Source organism: Alligator mississippiensis, chromosome 1, assembly GCF_030867095.1.
Source record: "Alligator mississippiensis isolate rAllMis1 chromosome 1, rAllMis1, whole genome shotgun sequence".
Classification (NCBI taxonomy): domain Eukaryota; kingdom Metazoa; phylum Chordata; order Crocodylia; family Alligatoridae; genus Alligator; species Alligator mississippiensis.
The window spans coordinates 196,191,864-196,207,734 of NC_081824.1; the positions used below are offsets into that span (position 1 = coordinate 196,191,864).

The 15,871-nt window shown below is 43.9% G+C and overlaps 1 protein-coding gene and 1 long non-coding RNA gene across 8 annotated transcripts in view; one reads left to right on the top strand and one right to left on the bottom strand.

Moving 5' to 3' along the window:
* Window positions 1–7,817, top strand: part of LOC109282169 (uncharacterized) — a 52,586-nt gene extending 44,769 nt beyond the window's left edge. The window contains exon 4 of the long non-coding RNA XR_009457466.1: window positions 7,397–7,817. This is a non-coding gene — a long non-coding RNA (uncharacterized LOC109282169). The remainder of the gene's footprint in view (window positions 1–7,396) is intronic.
* Window positions 1–15,871, bottom strand: part of THADA (THADA armadillo repeat containing) — a 290,497-nt gene that overhangs the window by 234,342 nt on the left and 40,284 nt on the right. For all 7 annotated transcript variants that reach the window (XR_009457443.1, XM_019483252.2, XM_059718568.1 and 4 more), the window contains exons 22-23: window positions 14,825–14,979; window positions 7,826–7,935 (exon numbers count right to left, since the gene is read on the bottom strand). Coding sequence is in view for 6 of the 7 variants with exons in the window: in XM_019483252.2 (XP_019338797.1) it covers window positions 7,826–7,935; window positions 14,825–14,979 (265 nt within the window). In the remaining variant the exon portion in view is untranslated. The remainder of the gene's footprint in view (window positions 1–7,825; window positions 7,936–14,824; window positions 14,980–15,871) is intronic.

Below are 15,871 nucleotides of genomic sequence, written 5' to 3' on the forward strand. Positions count from 1 at the left end.
GAACACTATGAACATGAACAATGTCTCTTACCTTTGAAAGCCCTAAACAAATCTAAGACTACAACAGTTCTCCTGGATCACTGAATCCAGTCCCATGCTATTATGAACAGACACAGCATATAATTTCTTCCATGAACTGATCAAGTGCAATCTTTAAAAACTGTTTGCCTGCACCATTCCCACAAAAAAAGTTATTCCAAAAAAACCTCACTATTCTCTTGATTAGAAAACTGCTTCTACATTTCCAGCCAAAATGTAAATAGGTTGGAATAGATCTAGTTTATGCTCATTTGTTCTTGTGCCAGAGTTGTTCTTCAGTTTAAACATCTCTTCTTCCTCTGTGGTGTTATTACCTCCCCCTCCCCATTCCTGCAACATGTTTACAGAGAGCACTCCTATATGCTCCCAGCCTTTGCTCTGCTAGACTTAATACGCCAAACTCTTTTAGTCCCTTCTTACAGAATGGCTTTTTCACTCTCCTGATCATCCTAGCAGCCCTTCCAGCAGCCCCCCTGTGTCCTCAATTTGTTTTTCTTGAATACAATACTGTAAGTAGCACTCCAGATGAGGTATTAACAGCGCTTCCTCAGTACAATGGCACTAACACATACCTCTACAGGAAATACACAAACTGATATCACCTAGAATCAAAATTTACTTCTTCCACAACTATATCACGCTGCTGACTTAGTCATACTTTGATCAACTAGTGCAGCCAGACTCTTTTCTTCCTCCCTCCTTTCCAACTGATAAGCTCCTCAGCTTCTGAGCTTTATGGTAGAAATTCTTACTGATTCCTTAGCGCATGACCTCATATTTTGCATTATTAAATTTCAGACCATGTCTGTTACTCAAGCCTCAAGGTCATTTAACTCTGCTATGAGACTCCAAGTTGGCAACGGCTCCCAACTCTATATATCTTCAGCAAATTCCATTACTGTGCTCCAACTTTTTGTGCTAAGATATCAATATCTCAGTCAGTGGTCAAACAAAATCACAGTATTGCCAAGCCTGGCAGAGCAGCACTCGTGTCACCACCTATCTTCTCTGGACTATTTAGGTCTTCCCCTCCCCACACTGGGGTAAGAAAAAGCTGTGTAAATACTCAGAGTTCAGTAGGTCTTATTACCAACTTTCAGTTCTTCCCCAACCCAGAGGAAACCAAATGCTCATCCTCTTCCAGCTAAGACAAGCTCCCTTTGTTAGGCAGCTAGCCATTTCCTAAGAATACTTATTTTCTTATCCTCCTTTATCTGCATTTCTCATAGCCATGTCTTCTCATACTCCATCTTTGCCACTTTACCACTCAAGCAAAGCCTCCAGTAGCTGGGAAGCTTCTTCAAGGCAGCCATCCACTTTGGCAGCTTCCCTCCTATGTATGAGCCACAGGTTTTTTATGCCAAATGTCATTAACTGACCCATTAGTCACAGCTGGTAAAGTAGCAGACCCATCTACTGGCCCTTTCTTGGCAGTCTCAGAGCAGGGCTCATAAAACCTATCATTCCAGGCCACTAATGAATATATAAACAATATCAACATTTCAAAACCTTCACCACTTAGCTTTTGGAAAACCTTCATAATCACCCATTTTCTCAGACCCTTATCCCGTTTACAATTCTTGTACTAATCCTCATTTACTTCAGCTTAAATAATAGGGTGCTTACAGGCACTTTACTTTCAGCTTGGCACACCACACCAAGCACAGCACATGCCTAGAAGAGGAATCGTGTAAGTTTGACCTGGCTCACCCAGCATCTGTATAGCTCACGCGCTTCAAAGGGGCTTTCTGGTGCTTTTACCTAATAGCTGATTGAATCGAGAATCAGGTATTAAAAATAAAAGCACCAAAAAGCTCAACTGGAGTGCAAGCTACACAGATGCTGGGGAACCAGGTCAAATAAAGCACTGGGGTTTTTTTCCACATCTTTTTTCCACCCACACTGAATCAAATACCAGAGGAATCAGGTCTACCACATTTCCCTTGTCAAAACAAAAATAGTTACCTAGAAGGTTAATTTGGCCTTAACCTTGCTAAACCCAAGCTACATTTTACCCACATTTTACCTTTAAGAGTAAAAGAATACAACAGTAAGAGTGACGATGACAACAATAATAAAAACCTTCCTTGAAGTAATGGGAGGAGGCCAAGGAGACCTTTAAAAACAATGGTAGAACATACAACAAAACTATTAAACTTTTAAATCTACTGAATCTTCTTTCCCTTGCATCCCACATACAGGAAGGACACCCTTCCAGTATACATTTACTGTTTGCATGTGATTTATTCTGTGACTGGTGAATACTGAACACAATTTGAAGAGAGTTTACATCATTGCAATTAACTTTTTTTAACATACCTGTGTTTTGCCCAATAATCTTAATTATTTGCCCTACTGTCTTTTACACTCTCTCTCTTTAGCACAACTGTAGTTAAAGGTAAAACTAATAGCAAGACTTCATTAGTCATCTTCTATGTCCTTAGCATTACAAATTCATTTTTTTAAAGCAAAAATGAAGTAATTAAGGTTATATAAAACAGGAGACTTATTTCAGAAACTTTAAAAATAGGATAAATGAGAAAAAAGTTTATAATAAAGTTGGTTAAAATGAAGAGAGAAAACTGTTTTATTCCAAAGACCTAAAACAGAAATCTTGGAAATTACCCAGCAAGGACCCATGGAATTCTCTGCATCTCAATCTGATGGTCATAAGAAAAAACAAGGACAAATGTCCAGATATAGGCCCTTCCAGAAGGGACTCATTTCACTGACATGATGGCACAAATTATGTTTGTTAATTTGTCCAGTTAGCTGGGAACATATCAAGGTATAGACTAGTTATCTTTGATATGAAAAAAAATCTGCCAACATAGGAGAGGCGGTTAGAAATTTATTTTCAGAAGCAAACACGTAGCTTGAAAATTGCAGGAGGAATAATATAAGAATTAGCCACGGCTTGCTAAACTATAAAGAAAGCAGGTGCACTTGTATTTACTTATGTAGTCATTGAATTTATAAGCTACACTTTCCAACAAAGGCTCAGGGCAGCATTCTGATCCGTGAAGAACAGTCTCTGATGTGTCAGAGGTATGGCTGTGCTTTAGCTTATAATCTGCAAAATATGTTCCTCCACAAATTTTCCTGTAGAGAAGCCAAAGATCTCCAAAGATCTCAACATGCCACAGTGATTACCTTCCTGTGTTTTTATACTGGCATTCATGTCAAATTTGGGGTTAGTCTGGCGCGTGGCAGGGTTTTCTGAACATACTGTTTTTGCTTCATATGCTAAAACACTGGCAGCCCTGTTCACCTTTAAGTCTTGTTTTTCAAACGTAGCGTAACAGTGCCAAATCTGTGATAAGATGAAAACAACAGCCATGTTATTAGAGCTAGGATGACACTTTCTGTGCCGTTCAGAGACCTGCATTTCAGCGACCTTGGCGGGCTTTTTTCCCCATGAGCTGCTACTCACTACAAGGTGGCTGTGCTCCCACCAGCATATTTTCTTTAAAAATTCCCCAGCATTGAAAAACTGATAAAACTCTAACACATGAATCGTGACAGAATGTATATAAGCATAAAAAGGGTTCCAAGGAGCCGTCAGGGAGCATTATAACTAGAGGTGCACTGATACATCGGTCCCATGTTGGATCGGCACCGATATAAGGAAAACTGACCGTATTGGCAATCGGCTTTTTTTTGACTGATGTGGCCGATAATGTGGCCAATAAATGCCCCATGAATGCGCGCAGTTGCAGCACAGCACGCAGGCGTCCAACAGTGCAGCCCAGAAGCGTGGAGAGCAGCAGTCAGGTCCACTTGGTAAGTCTGTTGTGAGGGAAGGGGTACGGCGGGGGGGCAGATTGAGGTCCCAGTGGTGAGGGAGGGAGTGGGGCTGGGGCAGGCGCTACACAGCCGGGACGAGGTGTGAGACAGAGCCGCAGCTCATCTGGGGGACGCAGCAGGTTCCGCCACTACACATATTCCAGGAGGGCATGGGGCATGTGTGCCCCCAAGTCTGCGGGCAGGGTGAAGATGGGCTAGATCCCAGCCACTATAGGCTGGGACCAGGGGCTGCGCCGGGTTCTTCCTGGTGGGGGGCTGGGCCGAGCTGCACGCAGGGCAGGCAGCAGCGGCACTGGGAGGGGGGCTTTGGCAAATTTTAGGGTGGCTGCAGCCCACACCATAAGCCTCCCTGGTGCTGCCACCACCCATCCCAAACACAGCCCAGCCTAACCCAGCCATGCACTGGGAAGAGCTCGGCACCACCCCATGCTACAGCAGAAGCCTGCCCAAACTCCATGCACAGATCCAGGGAGGGACACAGGAGTAGGGATGGATGTCGTATACTTAGACTTCAGGAAGGCCTTCGATACGGTATCCTACCCCATACTGGTGAACAAGTTAAGAGACTGTGACTTGGATGACTACACAGTCCGGTGGGTGGTGAATTGGCTGGAGGGTCGCACCCAGAGAGTCGTGGTGGATGAGTCGGCTTCGACCTAGAAGAGTGTGGGCAGTGGGGTCCTGCAGGGCTCGGTCCTTGGACCAATACTCTTTAATGTCTTCATCAGCGACTTGGACGAGGGAGTGAAATGTACTCTGTCCAAGTCTGCAGATGACACAAAGCTATGGGGAGAAATGGACACGCCGGAGGGCAGGGAACAGTTGCAAGCAGACCTGGACAGGTTAGACAAGTGGGCAGAAAACAACAGGATACAGTTCAACAAGGAGAAATGCAAAGTGCTGCACCTAGGGAGGAAAAATGTCCAGCACACCTACAGCCTAGGGAATGACCTGTTGGGTGGCACGGAAGTGGAAAGGGATCTTGGAGTCCTAGGGGACTCCAAGATGAACATGAGTCGGCAGTGTGACGAAGCCATCAGAAAAGCCAATGGCACTTTATCGTGCATCAGCAGATGCATGACGAATAGATCCAAGGAGGTGATACTTCCCCTCTATCGGGCGCTGGTCAGACCGCAGTTGGAGTACTGTGTGCAATTCTGGGCGCCGCAATTCAAGAGGGATGCGGATAACCTGGAGAGGGTCCAGAGAAGGGCCACCCGTATGGTTAAGGGCCTGCAGACCAAGCCCTACGACGAGAGACTAGAGAAACTGGACCTTTTCAGCCTCCGCAAGAGAAGGTTGAGAGGTGACCTTGTGGCTGCCTATAAGTTCATCATGGGGGCACAGAAGGGAATTGGTGAGTATTTATTCACCAAGGCGTCCCCGGGGGTTACAAGAAATAATGGCCACAAGCTAGCAGACAGCAGATTTAGATTGGACATTAGGAGGAACTTCTTCACAGTTCGAGTGGCCAAGGTCTGGAACGGGCTTCCAAGGGAGGTGGTGCTCTCCCCTACCCCGGGGGTCTTCAAGAGGAGGTTAGATAACCATCTAGCTGGGGTCATCTAGACCCAACGCTCTTTCCTGCCTATGCAGGGGGTCGAACTCGATGATCTATTGAGGTCCCTTCTGACCCTAACATGTATGAATCTATGAATCTAAGGGCACATGCCCCCCCTCCATATGCTCCTAGGGTGTGTACAACAGCAGGAGCAGCCCCCGTGCCCCCTGGACGAGATGTGGCTCCATCCTGCACCCCATCCCAGCTGTGCAGCACCTGACCCTGCCCCACTCCCTCCCTCACCACACGGGCCTCAATCTGCCCCCCGCCACGCTCCTTCCCTCCCCCCTTGCACCTTCCCCCACAACAGACTTAACAGTTGGACACTGCTCTCCAAGCTGCCCAGCTGCATATCAGCAATCAGATTGGTATCAGGTTGTGGAATCAGGTTTGGTATCAGGTTGTGGAATCTCCATCCTTCGAGGTTTCTAAGACCCAGCCAAACAAAGCCTGGGCTGAAATGATATAGTTGGGGATGGCCCTGGTTTGTGCAAGGGTAGGGTTACCCTATTTCTAGTATCAAGAAAGAGGACACTTGTGGGAAGTGAGGGGGCTGAAGAGAGTGGGAGAGCAGGGGGGAGAGGGAAGTGGTATATGATTGTGGGGGGGAGGTCATATGCCCATGCCCTGCCTCTGCCCCTCACTCCTAAGCCACACACACCCTAGCCCTGCTATGCTCACTCCTGACCGACTGTATCCCACCCCCTAGCCCTGCTGGTGCTCCTGAACCATGCCTTGCCCCACCCACACCCCAAGTCCTACTGTTTATACAGTTTGCGCACGTGCATGCACACACACAATCTCTCTGAGTCTCTCTTACCTGCAAGCAGCTTGCCAGTGCCCATGTGCAGAGCATGTGATCCCCTGACAGCCAACCACTTTGCTCCCCTGCTCCCAGCCCCAAGCAGCCAAGCTGGAAGTGCCTGGGAAAGCAGAGGCAGAGCAAAATCCCAGACATCTGCTTGAATTTTAAAAACCTGCATGAACAGGAGGGCAATGAGCCAAAAATAGGACAAGCCTGGGAAAACCCAGTCCTATGATAACCCTAAGCAAGGGTTTGAACTAGATCAGCATTTCTCAACCCGCAGGTAAAGACCCAGAAGTGGGCTGCAAGAATATATGAAAGGGTCACAAACAGACTTTAAAAATGGATCAACAATCTTCAGAAATGGGTTCTTCTTTAAAGGAGAAAAACATAGGAAACCATGGGTTTTCCCTTGCAGAATGGCAGAGTTCCAGCCTGCAAAGGACAGCTTGGAGCCCCACGCCCCACACACTGAGGGGCTGGGAACTGGGCACGGGGATCAGCTGGTCGGAAGTGTGGGGCACTGGGTCAGGACTGGTCATTGATGTTTACAAATGGATCCTGGTTCAAAAAGGTTAAGAACCACTGGACTAGATGGCCTCCTGAGGTCCCTTCCAACCTAATTTTCTATTATTCTAAAGACGACCAGTTTTACCCCCGCTCTCATACTTTTCCTTTTGAATTTAATTCCCGCTCTTCTCCTCTTTGGCACTGAACTTAGATTGCACAAAACTTTGACCAACTACTCAGCAAAGCTAATTTATATAAAACAAAAGATGATATGGAAACTTAAAAAGTAGCTTTTCTTGTAAATTTGCACGATTGCTAGATCTCTTGCTTAGATTCAAACTTCCCCTCTATTTCACTAAGGCCAGGTTTTAACCAACAAGCTTAAGACAGTTCCTGCATGGAAAGTTTGATGCTGAGCAAAGCAAACCTTTGTTGACTTTTTAAAAAACTGCCCAGATGGAGACTGGAGGACCCAAATAGACGACGTATCCAGAAAAACCCAGATGCATGGTTTTGCTATGCCATGCTGCATCACAGCTGGACAGCAGGAGAAGTGGCAGTGGCAGCCAGGTCTTAGTGGCCACCTGCCTCTGACTAGAGCTACGTGATTCTAGCCCCGTGCTGGGAAACGCTACCCACGTTTACTTCATGGCATGCCTTGTGATATGTTTCAGGTAACTTTCTAAATGGCAGAATACACAGTTCATCCAACAACAAGGAAAATTTCCAAGGCCACATACAAATGCTAAGGGGAAACAGCACACCTGCAATTCATTCTTGTACTTAAGAACTGCAGATTCCGCAGCTTCACTCCAGTTTTCCCATGAATTAACCAGCACAAAAACAATTCAGGAAACAGATTTTTAGAGAGCCAAGCATTCAAACGTTTGAACGCTATTTCTAAGCTAACCTGATCATAGAGCTAACTTCATATAGTGGACTCCTCGACTCACATAAAACCTGGCTGAATTCAATTAATCCCCAAAAAAGCATAGGGGATTTGCCTTTACAGTCAGCTACAGGACTGGAGCGACATTTTGTAAAACTAATACATTAAAAAAACAGAGAGAGAATAAGAAATCTGTGGGTCGTGAATGTTTTACCTGGAGAGCGTTTCAGTGAGCTTCACAAAGCCAGTGTAAGCCAATTCAAATGCCCCTCTGTGCCTGGACTGCAAGAGATGATGTTTAAAGTAATTTCCTATATCTTTAATCTAAAAAAAATAAGAAAGATAAATCGTAATTTGGAGTTAATGCTACTGATACATTCACACATGCAAAATCCTTTGAAACTGATATTTCAATGTATAAGCACTACCATATACAATGTACATACTACATCTCTCAATCTCTTATCTGAATCACAGTAATATTTCTTCAAGTCAGAATAATTCCAAAACAAATAACTAGAGCATAGCTGATAAAAAGCTTTACTTCAAAAAATAATGAAAACATAGACAATTAGCTCATGCCCCTTACAATGAAGTGTCATTAGCTGAAAAATTATAAATAAATTACATTTAAATATTGTAATTTCAATGTATTAAATTATATTTTGGGACAAGTTATAGGAGGCAGTAGTGCACTTGGAGACTCACGGACTTCCAAACCACTAATCTTATGACACTAAACTCTTACTGTTTTATTTTGGATATCAGGAAAGGATTAAACTAAATGTTCTCTGACCAATAAAAAAGAAAAAAACTCTATAGAAGATCATTTAGGAATGGAAGAGGATTCCTATTATATTTTAAGTTACTGGCCCTGTACTTTTATGAATTTTCTAAACCAATTAATTAACTTTAAAATGTTGTGATTTTATTCACTACGAGAAATACTACGCACTTGGTGCACACAGGAAATTATGCATTTGGTAGATAAACCATACTGCTTTCAAGCTTCTAAGGAAAGTCAAATAATGGAGCAAAATAAAGTCTCTACTGTTCTCTTTTAAGTGTTTAGTAGAGTGAGAGCGATACTTAAAGTGTGAGATAGTAAATCTGCATCTTCACAAATAAATGTAGCTGATATCAATAAATAAAGTTTAATATCAATAAATCAAATTCAGTAAATCAAACTGTAAGCTTCAATACATCTTTTGAAAAAAGGTCTCTTACAGGATTAAATCTCACAGTTTTTCTGAGCTCACTCTCAGTAGCACTTAAATGAAGACTAAGTCAGACACCAAACAGCATTTATTAAATGCATATAATCATAACATTTGTCAAATGACCTTTCATCTTTTCCATTTTTCAGAGTAAGCTTTCACATACAACGTCAATTAAGCTTTGGGACAAACTTAAGTCAACTCAGATTTTGAGACAGTATAAAAAGCACAGTTTAAGTGTGCTGTGTGTATTTGCACATGTGCCGGACATGCAGCATGTGTGTGTGCACATGCATATGTAGTGTGTGTACAAATTAAAACTGCTGGCCATATTCAGAGCAAGAGCCTTGAAAACCAGTTGACAACACATGAAAATGCAGAGAGTGATTGATTGACTTGGAAAATCTCTTGAATAAGATAATTTGGCCTTTTTAAATTCACCAGATATGGTCGCAGAAGCAGGAGGAAAGCCTGAAGGGCTACTTCTGTCTAGGTCAGGGGGTGGCAACATTTTGGGACAGACAGCCACAACCTCAATTTATAAGATGCTGGTGTGCCATGGGCGGACAGCAGAGAAGCCCCGAGGGGCCCGATCCTTGTTGTGGCAGTGCAACCCCAGCCCCTTCCCAATGTCTGCCCTGAGGCACACGTGCACCGCTACCAGCAACGAGCCAGGCTGGGCCTCTGCAGACCCCCATGCAGCCGCTTGCAGCCTCCTGGCTGCTTACTGCAGTCAATCTGGAGTCTGGGTAGGCCCCAGATGCCCACCATGGAGCCTGGGCTGCTCACAGCAGGGAGGCTGCAAGCAGCTGCACCAGGGTCCACAGAGCCCTGGCTTGTTGCCAGCAATGGGTGCACATGCGTGGCAGTGGATGGTGGTGAAGGGGCCAGTGCTGCACTGCCACAACAAGAATCAGGCCCTCAAAGTTCCCCTGTTGTCCGCCCTGATGCATGTGCACCAAGCAAAATGCCTTCATGTGCCACACTCTAGCATGAGTGCTGGAGTTTGCCTACCCCTGGTCTAGGTAGTAACAAAGTTACATGACTACATTCAGATATATAATTTCTTTTTCTCCAAGATGAACAAAAAACTGACTGGTTCAGATAGAATTCCTGATACCGTGTTTGTAAAGCAGCGTCATCCCTTTGCCCCTTTCAATAAATGTGCAAAGGTCCAGGCACAAGGACTTTGATCTACCAGATTATCCTTACTAACAACGATGGCTACTGGTAAGCTCTTTGAGCTGCTATGGGAAGACCACACTGAGGCCGCACATGGGAACTCAGTCTTTAACTTGATCATGGTCAAACTGGCGACCAGGTTCAGGGTCAGGAAGAAATTTTCTCCCAGGTCAGATTGAACTGGGGTGTTCTGATAATTATCATACAGACTCACCTACAGTGCATGGTACATCCCTTGCCACTTGTCAAGCCATTTTTGCCAGTTATAATACTCTTGAGCTCCTCAATTTTCATGGAAGAAGCATAGCACCATTCTTTCCAAGGTTAGAAAGCAAGGCCTGTCAGGAGCACCCAACAAATCCAATCTCTTATTCTGATGCTAGGGTCCTACAAATTTCTCCCAGCAAATGTTCCTTTAGGGGCAGACACTGACATACAGGCAATAACGCCACTTGGAAAAAAACCGCCAATGACAGATGCCCTAATAAAGAAGGACACCAAAAGCTGCTGGCCACCATTGCCCAACCCCTTGGATATGACATCACATGACTCATGGGGCCATTCCTAAACTGGACTGGCAGCAAAAGGTAAAACTGGGGGGAGGGGAGGGGGAAAGCAGAAGGAAAAAATCCATCAAGCAATGAAAAGGCTGGCATCAAAGCAACAATGTCCAAGTTTAAATCATACCATGGGTCACAGGTGGACACAATGATCCAAGACTAACTACTGTTTATCCACATAAGAGTACCACCGCATAATTTGGTGCAATTTAACACAATTAGTATAAATCCAACACAGATCCAAAACTAAAAAGAAAGGAAAACTACAAACTAAAACTGAAAGATTGGCAGTGCCATACAAAGACAACTCTAGTTCTCAGCTAAGACCAATGCTATTACATTTTCCTTAATGAGTTTTAAAATGTAACTTTACCAATTTGTATAACAGTGAAAAGACGGGTGTGAGCTTCATAGGAAGTATTATCATTTACCTGCAATTTACCTGCCAATTAAAATTTAAAAGTACAATCAGTTCCAAAATTTGGTAGCATCTCCCATTAAAACAAATTAAAAAGATTACTGATAATCTATACAGGGCTGTCCAGCTGGCAGACCACGGATGCACACAGCCCATGAGGGGTTAAGTTGAGGTTCCCAGGCTCCTACTTGGCCACTACTCCCCACATCACCCCTTGTGCAAGGGCAGGCAAAGGCTCGAGGCTTATTAATTTTTCCACACTGTTTAATAAAAATTAGAAGCAGCCCCAGTTCAATGTGCACATTATTAACTTCAGCCATTTAAGGCCAGGGTACATGGGGTCAAACAGAGCCTGTACAAGGAAACTTCATCTTCCCTTTGTACTGAGAAGTGGTTAGCAAATGTCAGTCGTGAGTCAGGCAGAAGCTGGGGCAGGGTGGTACCTCGGTGACTAAGTGGTTCACAGAAGGATGAGCTTTTACAGGCAACAACCTACACTGTCAAATTCTATTAGTAGACCAAGTAGGTTGTTGCCTATAAAAGCTCATGCTTCTCTGAACTAAGCAGCTTCTAAGGCAGGCTTGTCCAACATGCGGCCCGCCAAGCCATTTTATCTGGCCTGTGGCAGCGGCAGTGCCACCGCCGCGTAATGCAAAGCCACAGCGGCAGCAGCAGCACCATGGAGCGCAGAGCCACGGCAGCACGGAGCACGGAGCCACGACAAAGGCAAGGCAGGCAGGGAGTGCGGAGGGAGCACGGCGAGGTGGGCAGGGAGCACTGTGGAGCGGCGGTGGTGCGGAGCGGCAGTGGCAAGGCAGGCAGAGAGCACGGAGGGAGCACGGTGAGATGGGCAAGGAGTGCTGCGGAGCACGGAGCCGTGGTGGCGAGGCAGGCAGAGAGACAGAGGGAGCGCAGTGAGGCAGGCAGGGAGCACTGCAGAGCGCGGAGCCATGGTGAGGCGGGCAGGGCAGCCCGCGGGCCCCATCTGGCAGCGAGGGGAGGGGAGGTGCTCCCCTGCGGGGCCCAGGGGAACGGCTCCATGTGGGAGGCCAAGCAGCGGCCGCTGGCAGTGCCGGCCCGCACCTGCCTCCTCACCACCCCCCCCTTCAAGCCAGCCCCACTGCCCTGCCCTGCCCCACAGCAAGGCGGCGTCTGTTCCCCCGGCCAGTCTCCCCCCAACTGCTGCGGCTCTCCAGGCCCAGCTGCCCGTGCGTGAGGCCCTGCGGGGGCTGCTTCTCACATGCTGCTGGGGATGGGAGGAGCCCGGCCAGGTCTGCACCGGCCAGCAGAAGTGGCGGCGGAGCCGTGTGCCGCTTGGGACGGGACGAGCCTGCACCAGTCAGTTCCAAGTGGCACACAGCTCCGCCACCGCTTCTGCTGGCCGGTGCAGACCTGGCCGGCCTCCTCCTGTCCCCAGCAGCACATGGGAAGCTGGCTTCAGCTGCATGCTACTTTTCCTGGCTGGTGCCAACCCGGTTCTGCCCAGGCAGGTCCTGCAGCACCATGTCAACCTGGGCATGGCACTAGCAGGCCAGGCGGGCCCCAAGTGAACCCCAGCCTGGTCCCGCAGCTTCTCCAGCACCAGGTCAACCCGGTTGTAGCCAAGCAGCTCCTGCAGCACCATGTCAACCGGGGCATGCATGCCATGTCAACCCCTGCAACTTCATTGGTGTCAAAGGTCACGTGACATCACTTCCTGATATAATACTACTTCCTGTGACGTCTTTGAATATGGCTCATCAGCCCACTGGGTGATAAAAACTTCGTGATCCAGCCCCACATTCAAAAAGGTTGGATACCACTGCTCTAAGGAGACAGCATGCCTTACTCTCTTTGTATACCTTCTCTCTGTATGTAGCAACGGCCCACCCTATCAGAGAGGAAGAGTACATAACATTGATCTATACTAGTGATCACTCAGCATGAGCTCACAGAAGTAGCCCAGCGTGCAAAAGAACACAAACACCCTTTCTAAGCCCACAGGAGTTATTACCCAGACAACCTTCTCCCACACGCACCAAGAGGCAGGCCAACTTAGTAAACGTTTCTCAAAGGGGTATCTACTGCAGCTCATGCATCCTCATTTTCACATAATGGAGTGGGGCATAGATGGAAACTGGGAGAACTATCTTCATCACAGGGCTCTGGATCAAGCCCTCAGTACAACCCGTGGATTCAACTCCCTTTAAAAAAAAGGGGTGGGATTACGGTCACATTTTCAATTGAAAGTAATTAGATAAATATGGATAAACATTGTTAAACTAAAAAAAAAGACACCTACAAAAAAGAAAATGCATTGAGATACAAGTGGCTTGATGTCTTCCTACAGAGAAAACATACTGAAACAGTTAAACTGCTGAAGTAAAATTTCACCCTCAGTTTACTACTACTGTGAAACTCAATCTTCAAGACTGTAACCTTTAAGGTTCACTTTTCTACCTGCAAAACACAACTATATAGATTATTTATAGATGCACAGTCAAACAAACAGTCTGCATAGATTTATCTGCCTGCTGGTTTTATGGAAAATAGAGTTCACCGTTTGAATATCTGACTGAAACTCACTTTACTCCTCTCCATATAAAGATGTTATATTCTGCTACACAAGAATGAGAGAGACAACAACAGTTAACAAAAGTTTATTAGCAGTCTATTAGAGTGGCCTCATTTTCAAGTGGGAACAAGGTACTAGTATCAGGGTTGACTGTAATGCTAAAATACCAATTCCTGTTTGATTTGGAGCAGATTAAGGAACATGATTGTGAAGGCATATTGATATTCTAACATCTACACTGCGCAGCTTTGCAACAGTGCAAGCACAGCTGTTAACCAGCTGAAAAAAAGACAATGCATGAATAAAAATATCAGCGTTACTTCCAAGGCACTGCATGAGATACCGTAAGAAAATCAGATCAGCAGCATATTATACTGTTATTTATTTTGTCCTAGAATGTTGCAACCCCTTAGGAAAAGAAATATATATTTATTTGAAAAAGGTTAAACCCAAAATACGTGCTGCATATTTCAGTCCTATATGCTGGAAAACTGGTTTTGTTCAAAGCACAATGAAACAAAAAGATCAATTAAAAACAGAAGTCCAATAAATACAAAATATTCCCAAATTAAATGCTTGTGGTAAACTAATTTCTTGCAAATTATACTCAAGCCTCTCTTGAACGGTCCCAGACAGGGCACTGACTTTTGTGGTAGTTAAATATAAAAATTAGGCAAAGTAGTCAAACAAACACAAAATATCTGTAACTTTATCAACCGTATTATAGAAAACATATGTAGAAAAAAAATATATTTCACTCCCCAGAATTACTGAATATTGAGTCTTAAAAAAAAAAAAAAAAAAAAAGAACAGTTTTAACCAAAGTCAAAAGTTCCTGGTTTCAAAGTGGAAACAAAAAAACTGGACTGAGTCCAGAAGCACTGAATCAGCATTCATACTTCCAAACTGATATACACAGAACTAACCCCCAATGGCTGGAATTTCATCCAAGAAGCCTACGCATGCTAAAGGTGCTAATACTACTAAATTAGGTTAATGTTTCATGGGTTTCTGCTATCAGAATATTAGTTACATATGACTTACTTTCTTTGTTTTGATTACTCCAGTATACCAATTTGTTGAAAATAAATATTGAAAATAAAAGAATTTACATTACTTTAGCTAAAAAAAAATAGAAAGTTCTACTGACACCACAGTAAATGGTAAATGAATTAATACAATATTTCCATACTTTCCCTCTTCTGGGAAAATTTAGTAAATTTAGTAACCATTTCTAAAAGGTAATGATTTTATAGCAACAACAACAAAAAAGTGTTCCTACCTGTTCTTCTGTTATCAATCCATCTGATGATTCTGATGTAGTCTTTAAAGGCAAAAGTTTACACAGCATCCCTAAAAGTAATGACACCTCCTTCATGCTTCTCCAGCAACATACCAATACCATCTGAGCTGTTACATCACATGTTTGCTCTTTACCTTTAAAAACAAACTCCATAATAGTTTGTAATGTAATACAAAGTACAATGTAATGTAATGTAATAATGTAATGTAATAGGGAGTAATGGAGTTATGACATCACATTCATTTTTTACTATAATTCTGTTTTTTGAGTCTTAATTTAATCTTGATTTTTGTAAAAAAAAAAAAAAAAAAAAATTCATATCCACAATATTTTAAACCAAATTCTCAGGCTAAACAAGTGCACTCATTCTTCTTTAGCCTAACTACTTCCATCTTGAAGACACCTGTAGCATATTATTCTGCTTCAAAAGCCCAACAATATACAATTTTCTAAGGAACAAGTATGATGTTTCAAAGGGCAGAAGTCCACTGCTTTGGTCAATGAAGCAATTGACAATGAATTACTAATAACAACTGAAAAGCAATTGTTAATAAAGTTTCACAAATAACTAAAACCTCAGGATTAAAGGAAAAACATTTTACTTTGTTTTGGAATTAGTTCAAATATCATTTAGAGACATGTCATTCACCACATCTTATTTGTTTTTAACCAAGACTTCAAAAATGTTGAGATCATTCACAAGCATGAATTGATGATGATGCAACAGCCTCACCTAGCGGCCATCAAATGAGCTACATTAAGAATCCAGAACACTATATTTATAGGCCCATTTACATGAAATAAAAAACATGGGCCCAAACATAGGATTTAAACTAGAGATAAATGAGCCAATAAAGTTCACAAAATTTTTTTTAAATCTGTAGATCATCTTGTAAATTTGAAACTGGATACTATAAACAGAAGTTTCCTTTAATGAACATACTAACTTGCCTTTCGAACAGCAAAACAGGATAACTGCATTTTTATCTGCAACTATCTTTTGCTACCGCAGGCAAATGCTAGACA